The sequence below is a fragment of the Odontesthes bonariensis genome, chromosome 8, assembly GCF_027942865.1.
Source record: "Odontesthes bonariensis isolate fOdoBon6 chromosome 8, fOdoBon6.hap1, whole genome shotgun sequence".
Classification (NCBI taxonomy): Eukaryota; Metazoa; Chordata; class Actinopteri; order Atheriniformes; family Atherinopsidae; genus Odontesthes; species Odontesthes bonariensis.
In genome coordinates, this window is record NC_134513.1 from 5,142,129 (window position 1) to 5,153,351 (window position 11,223).

Sequence of the window (11,223 nt, forward strand, 5' to 3'; positions counted from 1 at the left end):
GTCCCAGATTACAGACTGATTGTTGGAACATGCTTGAAAATTTTGCTGAAGCGCTGATTATCCAGTGAAACCTTCATCGCAAGATGGAAAACTTCCTCCTCTCAGCCAGCCACTGAAAAGCTCGCATGGTTGGGTGGATCCACTTAAACTAAACAGCTTAGGTCCACTTTCTAATCTTGTTTCGATTGAATGAACCCATTCCAGGGTGGTAGGTTTGACATTGTGAATATGTTGCCCTGCGAATAAATCCCACAAATATCTTGTAGGATGGAGGAATTTGGAGAATGAACAAATCAATCCGTGGATGCTTTGGTTTGGCAGCTACAGCTGTTTCAGTGTCTGCAGATTTTAATCAAAACGACCATAATTCCTCTGCTTTGCTTCTCCTTTCTGCTGCCCAACAAATTGATGTTCTTATTAGGGCCGGGCAAGTTAACTCGTTATTATCATGTTAACACATTAATTATTTAACACCAATAAATATTTTATCGCGCATTAACGCATGTTTTATTTTTCTATATATATAAAAAATCAATTTTAGCGCTTTTGTGCCTTTAATGGATAGGAAAGTTCAGAGAGACAGGAAGCAGGGGCAGAGAGAGGGGGAGCAACACGCAGCACAGGGCCGTCCGATGTGGGACTAGAACCGGGGCCAGCTGCAGCGAGGACTATAGCCTCTTGTACTTGGGGCGCCTGCTCAACCCACTACGCCACAGACCAACCCTGTTTTATTATTTATTTTATTATTGTAAAAGTCTGTTGCTCACAGGCTTTTATTTTGTAAAAGTCTGCTGCTGTCTGCTGTGGAACAGGAAAAGAAAGTAATCGGCGGATCCACCAAACATGGAGAAGGGTACGGAACTTTTACTCGGCCATTTTCATTTGAAAGTTCTTCCAGACGGCGGAGTCGACAGAACCAAAGTCATCTGTAAACACTGCCAAGTTGAATTGTCTTCTCAGCGTAGTAGTTCCAGTCTAAAATATCACTTAAAGGCAAAACACACAACTGATAGCAGCAAGTCGTTCAAGGAAACAGACAGTGGAGCGAGGCTTCTACATAAAAACTACAGAAAGATGCTGATGTTAAAAGTGTGTTTGCACAACAAATGTTATGGCACTTTCATTCATATGGCAGCACATTTAAAATTAAAATAAATACTAAAAGCTATACACTACTTTTGGATTCATTTTTGGATTTTGCGTATAAATGCGATTAATCGTGATTAATCAGGGAAATCATGTGATTAATTAGATTAAAAATTTTAATCTTTGCTCAGACCTAGTTCTTATCTCAATTAACCATCAAAATGAATGTGTTGTTATTACAACTGTGGATAGCAAGACAGACTGTATTTTACATTGGAGAGAATAAAGACATGTTATCCATCCATCCCCATTTGAAAAGAAAAAGCCACCCACCAGACTCTTTAGATACCTATTAAGAAATCCACGGCTGACTAGTTTCAGTTGCTAAGCGAGACGATCACTGTTCTGCGAGGAGCTTAAGCAAACAGCCCAACGATGTTTGTGGCTGCTGCTGTGCTTAAAGCTCTGTACTATCGCTCTCACTGAATGACTTAACGATCTGGATCAAACAAAGCCAAATGCAGTTGATTTGGAGCCGAGTATGTGGCACAACGAAGCTCGGATGTCTACAGCAGGAGAGGCTCTACTCCAAAGCCAGAGGGGTGTTTGTGGTGCTCAGTCATCTTCAGATGTGCAGTCCATAGAGGCTGCTGCGAGCACACAGGCATGCACACAGGCATGCACACAGATTCACATCATCAGAGGCATGTGGGGATACTGGGGACAGGTGAGTATGGATTGGGAGCAGTGAGAGGGGGAGAAAATGATGCATGTGGAAGAGAAACAATGGTGGAACAGACAGAAAGAAGTGGGCTGCTGAGAGACAGAAACTAAACGAGTGAGTTCGAGGCAGATAATAAGATAAGGGTCATCACCGAGTGACTCGCTGTCTGTGGAATCGTCTCGCTCGACAAGAATGGAGGAAACGGACAAAAAGAGGGCGAACAACAGGAAGACAAAAGCATTTTGGTTTAATTAAGGCACAAAGCAGCAGAAATGGAGAGTCAGATGAAGGCAGTAAAGTTTGGGCACCGCCGCTCGATGAACGCCCAGCCAAGGTCGAGCGGTGGCGTCACCGGCTTTCAGTCTGGGAGCCTTTCGCCTCCCTTCCTCTGTCTCTGTCTCTCTTATCCTGACGTTTGCTCGGCTGATAACTCCTAACGGTGTCCTAAGTGACCCGAGCTGGACGGTGAAGCTTTTAAGAGGAGCTGAACAAACTCAGCGTGTGAGGCTTGAACACTTTGACATGTTAATAAATGTCTCATTGAGCCACAATACACACAACGGGTATACAAATAGAAAATCACATTGTGGTGCACAGTAAGTGCTTTTAATTTTAAATAATGGTCTGTTGCTTGGTCTACCTATTTTTATTCCATGATGTGTGATCACAAGGAGGTTTCATGCCTGTTATTTTTGTCTCACATCAACTTAAAGATTTGAAAAGCCTGTAAAAAGGGCCTAAAAATGTGAAACTGTTCCATCGAAAACAAAATACGGTGCCTTTGAATGGCAGGAGCATCTGCAAACCCCTTCATTTTTGTGTCCACACTGCAGCAAGTTGATAAAGCTACTTTTTTACGGGTCTTTCCCAGCATGGGGATAAAGTCTGTGAGGCTGCTGGATGATAACTGAATATAACTGACTGGTCCAGGCCACATCAGTGCACAGTAACTGGTTTAATGTACAAATGCAACATCAGAAGCTACCATTATTACATTGTTAAGGGGGGGAACAAGGATGAAAACTTGGTAAAAAGTTGGTCAAACTACACAAAACTCAGAGAAATGCAGAGAAAATAAAGCCCAGGGTTATGATGACAGCGTGATTTTCACTTTGCTGTCAATAAAAAGCACAGGACTGAGCTTTGTTAGGTATCAAAAACACCCAACAACTTATTAGGCTTTGTTTGTAATGATTTTATTTGTAATGAACATAATAAATGATATTCCAGATCAAAACAAAGAGCTGGACCAAATCTTTTCTGTTCTTCATTTTGACTGTGAAAAGTCACTCCAGAAGCCCCAGAGTAATTTAAGAGACAGACCACCCCAACGATTAGCTCTTCACATTATTAAATCATGCTTCCTTAAGCAAGTTGTGACACATTATTATCCATTAATAATACATTCATGGAATAAGATTTAAACTCAACAGACCATCATATCTGCTCTTTATTGCCACATTAATAATTAAGTGAGCACATTGCTTTTAGAAACTTGAGGGTGGGCAGAGGTAGCGATCACTAAAGGGAGGTTTATGGGTGTAGGAAAGCTTTGGGGTCACTCTGACGCTGTGGGTCACACAAATCAATGATCACTTCCTTTATGGTCAATACTTGCAAGCTCGTATCGCAGCCGCAGGCCACAGATTACTGATGCCAGTGCTGGCAATCAGTTTCCTGCCATGAAAGAGCATACAGACAAGTGTCTCTTGATGCATAAACATCTCTTCTCACCTGCCAGTCACAGTTATTGTCAGCAGCGGACGCCCTTCGTTTATGAAAATGGCATGTCAGTCATTTTTCCCCCCGTCAGCCCACACAGACGAAAACCAAACACACACACACACACACACACATGCAGCAAACCCATCAGTTAAGCTGCTGAATTCCTAATAAGATATATTCCATTAACCTCTCGCACACAGGAATCGTGGACTGATATCAAGCAGGGGAAACTGCAGAAATGCTCCCGATCAGGCCTGCTTCTCAGCTCAGAGTATTTCAGAACAGTGATGCTAACCAAAGGAAAACAGCTCTAATACATTTAATAGTCATTTTACTTTCATAAAGCTTGATTATATTTGCAAGTATTTGCATTTTAAATAACTTCAAGGTGTCTGTCATTACAGCCCATTAGCACAGCATCTGTTCATAAATAAAAATGTGAATACGTTTCTTAAAAATTCATCGTTAGGTTGGTTTTATTTTCCGACATTTTAAAAGACCCAGCGGTGAACTGGTCAGTAGCTAAACTAATCCAGGGCCTGCACCTGCACGGGATATTATTGTCAGCAGGCAGACCAATAATTCATGTCAGGCCATATTGAAATAAAAGCCATTAAAGTTACCATATGCACTGTGGTTAACTGGTAACCACTCAACCATCCATCTCTGAGAAGAAGCTCCATGCCCCTCACAGTGAGCGTGCACCGCTGCCAGATGTGGAGGGGCAGTTACGGCGTATTGGTTTGTCTGTGTCACCCCAGCCAGTGTGATTCACTGGAACATCCCACAGTGAGTTAGTTGCACAAAGAATTAAAGGACGTCCATCCACTTCCTGTGTTGGGTGTTGCTGAATAGGAGCAGACAGACAATGATTTTCAAGCTTTATTTCTTCTAAATGAGGGCTTCGTAATAAATGGAGCACGATTTCATTGAATAATAAACTAACCAGCAAGGCCATTTCTTCACATCGGAATCCATGTTTGTACCACGGTGGCTATTGTTGTCACGGTGAATCAGCGATGAGTAAACGCACACTGATCCCGTCATATGTCACATGTCCATGTAGATTTATTTAACCCTTCCAGCTCGCATGTAGCAGAGGGTCGCATGGCTATCTTTCTGTTCTTCTATATCGTGTTGCTTCATGCACGAGTGAGCCTCTGACAGTCTCCTTCTGTACTGAGTGATGGTCTTCGACGACTCAACGTGTAGATTTGTGTGCAGCTCGACAGAAAAAAAGGGCTCCATCTTCTCTGATGGAGACGAAGCAATTACAAGCTGGTAGGCTTCGCCTGGCCACGCCCCCTCCCCCCACCACCGCTCGTGCATCGCCCTGGGGCTTGCTGCATTAAGAAATCATGGCTATAATGGTGGAATGGGCCTCAGGGCCCCTTCCAAAACAACCTGCTAATCCCCCGTGGAGTAGGGGATAAGGGTGGGGGGGGGGTGTTGAATTTAAGGGTAACAGGGCAAGGCGGCCGCCCCGACAATGAGTCCACCCCTGACACGCGCCAGCACCCTCACCAACCCCCCCCCAGCATCCCATCAACCACAGCGACATCCTCCCAAGGGGACCGACCATGTCAGCCATGGGAGAACAGGAAAGCCCCAGGCCCAATGTTTGCCCTCCATCTCGTTCAAGGCCCCCGAACAGAAGCATCGAGTCAGACCGCTGTGCCACTCTGCCTCTATCTGATGCTGCTCGCCTCTTTTTCCACAGCAGAAAGAGGGAGGGCTGCACTGCAAATCAAGCCTTTTCAATCAAACACTGGCAAAGAAGTCAACTTGCACCCAAACAGATCCGAAGCAGCTCGTTAAAATAGTTTAATTACTTGTCTAAATCGTGAGGAGCAATGACACGCTTGATTGGTTGTATCAACGGGCCGTAATGAGGAGAAAGGCTTCGGCCTGTCTAACATCTACCCTCCATAAACACGACACAACTCAGCCTCAAGTGTTTTCTGCAGCCAGTCAACGAGTCAAAGCACGTTTGTCTTCTGTGGCGTTTGGGACAGATTATCCACAGAGCACTGAACAGACATCTTTGGGTATGTCCATCATTGTAGTCAGTATTTTAATCCATCATCGAGAGCTCATGTCTCTTCCTTTCTTTTTCAACGCCGACCATCTCCTTCTTGGTTCAGTCAGCTTTTTGGTCTGAATCCCAGCTACGTTTGTTTCTAAGTCAGATGATAACGTCATCTCATTAATCTTCCAACCTTCTTGTTTGAGCTTAAGAACCAGTAATCATTCCACTGGTGGGCTAATGGGCGTCGTAATACCAACTCGCCGAGAGTCCATTCATATTTCATGAGTGGCACTGGCTCCCGTCGTCCCTGGGCCCCTGTTCTGCTCTTAAGGCGAATCTACATCAAACACCGCAACCTTCCAATTAGAGAGAAAGATGTTCTCATCTCATCCCGATTTTAGCCTGACATCAAATGCTTCTGCAAGGATTCAGGGAGTCCCAAACCCTCTTAATGACCCGTCCTCCCTGTCAAAAGGGGATAAATAGTTCGCTGAAAGCACCTGGAGGAGATTCCATTTAAAATGACTGACGCAGAGACTTGTTTGCTCCAGTATTTAGAGATCACACCGATTCTACAGCAAGGATAGTCTTAAAAGGGACTATGGTGGAGAGAGAAAACAGATGTTGACTCAACCTGGGTGCAAATTACGGTATTAGCTCAGGTTGCAGAGAGATTCCGGGTTGGGAACGAGGCTATGATGTCACAAGGATGTTTTTCTGTGCCAATCAATCGAAGGATTTGAAAACCAGCTCATCTGATGACGCTGAAGTCTTCAAAATCATTGGCTGCTGTACAAACACCTTTCTAATATCAGAATGAAGCTAGGTTTCCCCAAAGAATTAGCCAAAAACTGGCTGTCCTACATCCATATTTAGTCCGTGCCATAGCTGACCAAGTGTAAAAGAAGGCTAACCTTCGATTTATTTTCTCTCCAACCATCCCCAAGCTGTTCACCCTGCCTTCAAATGTGACACAAACAGAAATATTTTGTCTTTTGATGTGGTGAGGCAACATCATACAAACTTCCGGACCCTTAGGATACTCCTCGAAAGTCTGTACTGATTCGTTTGATCCAAAAAGAATGAATGAAATCCTCCAGGCCAATCGCCCTGCTGAAGCTCAAGTCTTCAGCTCCCCATCCGATCTTTTTCTCCCCCTATTTGTGCATATGCGTGCACATATGCGTGGACAATGTGAGCAGAATGTCAAAACAGGAACACAGCCTCCTTCCTCAAAAAGACACGGAACCAAGGAAGAAGTGTGCCGCTGCCAACACATGTCTTAAAGAATAAATCACAGCCAATTAAAAGGGTCTTATTGTTGTTATTGTGGAGGGGGGAAAAAAGGATAAAGAACCTAAATCCCATTAACTGGGCTCCCTGTAGCAATGTGGGAACAATGGCGAGTATTTAGCTTTCAAAATAAATGTGCTTCTCTTATCCAACCAAGTGAACTTTGACAGCGGGGTATGGGTTTAAGAAGCTAAGTGAAATAAAGCTATTTGCTCCTATTAAAACATGGACACGACAGGCTCTAAAGGACTGGATTACACTGTAATGCAATGTGACTTTGGTCAGAAGATGAGCACTTATATGGACGAGGAAGGGAAACAGACACAAGGGGAAAATTTTGTAAAGCAGTCAAATGACCAGACCACAGAGCAGGGAGTGTGTGGTTCGTTGAACTGGTTTCACAGCACTGTGGCGAGGTTTGCCAGGTGAATTTTTGGGCATTTGGCAGCATTTATAGCTTTTAAAATGCAACTACAGAGTTTACATAGAAGGGAGGGGGGGATCACGAGGTCATAAAATGGAACTATGAGGGGTTTATAAGTTTTTAAAGGCACTTCCTAACACCTAAAAATCACGATTGGTTTTCATCGAGACTGCGTGTAGGGGCCACAGCATCACACATGGAGCATACGGTATCTCAGGGGAATGATATTATGAGATACTTAAGCCTCCTCTCTGCGGCTCCATCTCAATGAGCCCCATTTTATAAGACGGGCAGAGAGGAAATTCCAGCCACGCCAACAGGACATGAGTCCGTGTGGCTTTTCTCGCAACATTTGGCTCTGGTTGCGTTGTTTGTCTCACTTGAGCGTTTGATCCTGAACCCCCGACTGTCTGGAACAATGCGCTGTAGGATGCAGATATTTCCAGGACCTCTGCAGGTCCAGGGCGATCTCACACTCAGATACAACAGGGTGAATAGAGATTACTTTGTTTTAAATAGTCTTCTTTTTTCCGTAGATATGCGTCTATTTCGAAGAAACGGCTGCTGTTTGGCAAGAAACAAATAACAAAATAACAACAATACGAGGCTGAGATGCAGCGACGGACTGTGCCGAGCTGCTTTCCCCCCGTTCACACAAGCAGAAAACACAGCTCTCTGGGTTGTAACGTGGCAATGCAAAGGGATGAAAGGGCAAACACACACACACGCACAAATAAAAGAGAATTGAAAAAATAATAAAAAATGTAGCTGTGGCAACTGGGAAACTGGAGGAGGTCAGAGCGCCGATCCCCGAGCTGTGCAATGTGGCACTCAGCTGAGATCCAAGCTCCCATCACGGGCTGTTTGGAGGAGCGTTGATGCTGCCTCTCCAATAAAAACAATCAATCACACACCTCCACCCGCACAATAACGCACAATAACGCACATGCCCCGCAGCTGGAAGCGGAGCGCAGCAGTTTCCCAAACAACAAAAAGGCAATAAACTTACCGACGCCGTATTTTTCTTTTTCTGTAGGTATCCACATGGTCGCGATCGGCGCATTTAAGTGATCAGCAGCGAAATGCAGGATTTGGGGTCTGGGTAACGCATTCTATTGGTGTGCTTTCCTCCGGTCCGTAGTAGGAGTCATTGTTTAGGTTAAAGAAGGAGAAAGCGTCGCTGCTGCTGCTGCTGGTAGTGGTACGGAGACGTGCTGCCTCTACGATCTGTGGGAAATACGAAAACAAAGAGGGTAGGCTTTGGAGAGCCCAGATTCAAATGCGTAAAACCGCTCACTCTGTGACGGGAGAGACCAGAATGAAAGCTGAGCGATGTTTTATTTGATTAAGCCTATTTTCACCGTTTAGTTTTCAGTCCAAAATCCGTCAAAAACATTGAATAACAACTTGGTTAAATTGGCGGAAACCTGTTTCCATCCCTTGGAAAACCCCCGAGTTGTGTAAAATGCCAAAATAGACGAGTTATACGTTACAAATGATGAGATATCATGTAGTTATTGGGTATGAAGTCATAAGACAGTGTCACAGATCGATAGGCTGCGCAGTGATGTATGACAAAAGCAACAACGTTTATAACAGCTTCACACGTACGTAATGTCTATTCATAGCACCTTGTAGGTGTAAAGACATATCACAGTTCCCAAATGTAGGCTACAGTAAAAAGTCATACATTCATACATTAGTGCCTGCTTCTCTTGCTTTGTAAAGATATTTACAAATATCACTGACATACAAATAGCTCCAGCAGTATCAGTCTTTTTCTGAGAGATCATTCATTTCAGGAAACCGCAATCTTTTTGCATTTAACATGCAACGCTGAGTTGCATAAACTAATGGCAAACTAACGGACAGCTATGTATAAGTTCATGTTTTATTGATGGAGAACTATAATTAGTCATTCGCCCTTTAAAGGGATCCTTATACACCCAAAATGCCCTTTCTCAGACTGAGGATTCAGCAACATGTCCAGTTTTATCATGTAATATCACGGTTAATTGAACATGCAAGAAGCAGAGGTGCATCAACATTAGGAATCCCTGAGTGGTACTTGAATGCAGCGCCATCACACAACACATTTATAAACTGGAGCAATGCATTATGGGACTTGTAGTCGCACGCAACGAAGGTCCCTTTATCCCGTGCCTCTTGGCACATTTGGGGTGTTTATTGCTCGTTTTGGGGTCTTTTTGGTTAACTCCAGGTTAAAATATTGAAATTTTATAACATTTGTGATATTTTCTAGAGCCACAAACCAAAGACTAAATAAAAAAAGACATCCAATTACTGATTTGCATTAAGCTACAGCCAGGGAGGCATGTTCCGGGCCTATTTTGTCAGGGTACTGCTGTAGAACATGACCTTGGAACAGTGGAGAGTCTTTTTGGCCAGAAGCCTTCTTGTGGGACAGCTAGTGTATGAAAAATACATGAGGCTCTGGGAGGAGGCAGCGGAAAACACAGCGAAAATGAAAGATTTCAACACGCAGGGAGAGTTTGTGCATGCCTGAATCTGTTTTTCAGTGAGCGCACATGCAGCAAACATCTCACTTTTCATATAAGCTGTCTGCTCTTCATATATTCATGCTACAAATCATTTTTTCCCTCTGTACTCACGCTCACCACCACCTGCCTCGCTGGTGCAGCCGCGTTGTATTCGAGTACAAAGGACTTTTGCTCACTTCTCATTCTGCAAACGGCACATTAGAAGGCTTTGAAGTGTCAAAGGTGACTCTTTTCTCTCTGTCTCATCACCAGCTTGCATGTCCACTTACCCATCCAGCTTTGTAGTTTATATGGTGAATTATGAATGGATGTGCCATGAAAAAGCAAGCAACCCGAGGGATGCTGCTGGATTTGCAGGTTAAAGTGTGTAACACGCACTCAGGGCACCACCGTCCATACATCACCATCTAGTTTTTTCTTCTTTTTCTTCATATTAGCTCAACAGTAGGTTGCACTGCTTCATCCTCATCCTGTGATATACTCGGAGCGGTATGGGGTTGCAGGTATAGTTGAGGTGTGGAGGACTGATGGAATGCTCCACTCCACATATGAATAAATCATGAACCAGAGAGTAAAGTAAGACAGAAACCCCACGGATGCACCCCAGAGAGGACAGGCGATTGGAGCCAGTCTGCACTTTTGTTCTACATAGAGAAAGCAGGACTTTCTCCCACATCAGCGGGTCAGCTTGAGCTTCCTTCACACTTAATGTTATGATAAAGGGGAGGAGATGGGAATGTGCCTAAGAAAGCCTAAAAACATTAGAGATGAGACAAGATGATGATCTGATGGCAGAGGTAAATCCAGATATAAATGACGATTCTTACTTCCACTATGAGGCTGTTTTCCATTTACATCATACAGCAACCATTGGTCCATTTGAAATACATATTAGGATTTAATGTAACTGAAACAGCTCATTGGGTTAATCATGTTTATTTTTAATAAGGAAACACTCAGTGGGGTTCCATGGCACTGAAAGGATCAGATAATAGCTAAATTACAATAAGAACGAGTTGAGCAAGGGTAATTATCCTTGGATATATGGCGGTGAATGAATGGGATCAGAGGCACAAAGAGTGTCATACCCCGGTATGATAGGTGGCGCTGTACCCATTCCAGCTGTTGCTAATAGAGCCACTTCCTGTTGACCCCTTCACCACCAACAACAACAACAAACTCAGGCATTCGAGAAAATGGCGAATGAAGAGCAAGATGAAGGTACGTCCCTCTACATTTCGTTTGCGATGACCCGCATTCTCCTTCGCGTTGTTTGTTTCTTTCCGACGGCGACAACAACAGGAATATCGTCTCCTTTGACATCCGGTTCCCGATCCCGGGAAAAAATCTCAAGCATGCGCAGAACGCAAAGTCTAATTCACCACGTGCTTCATCCGTCTACATGCACGTTTGTTTTGAC

The 11,223-nt window shown here is 44.0% G+C and overlaps 1 protein-coding gene across 6 annotated transcripts in view; it reads right to left on the reverse strand.

Moving 5' to 3' along the window:
• dock4b (dedicator of cytokinesis 4b) overlaps positions 1-8,692 on the reverse strand; it is a 102,453-nt gene extending 93,761 nt beyond the window's left edge. For 5 of the 6 annotated variants that reach the window (XM_075471398.1, XM_075471395.1, XM_075471396.1 and 2 more), the window contains exon 1: positions 8,291-8,692. In XM_075471398.1, the coding sequence (XP_075327513.1) occupies positions 8,291-8,327 (37 nt within the window). In that variant the 5' untranslated portion in view covers positions 8,328-8,692. The remainder of the gene's footprint in view (positions 1-8,290) is intronic. The other variant, XM_075471397.1, reaches the window with a different exon arrangement.
• Between the last annotated feature and the right edge of the window lie 2,531 nt (positions 8,693-11,223).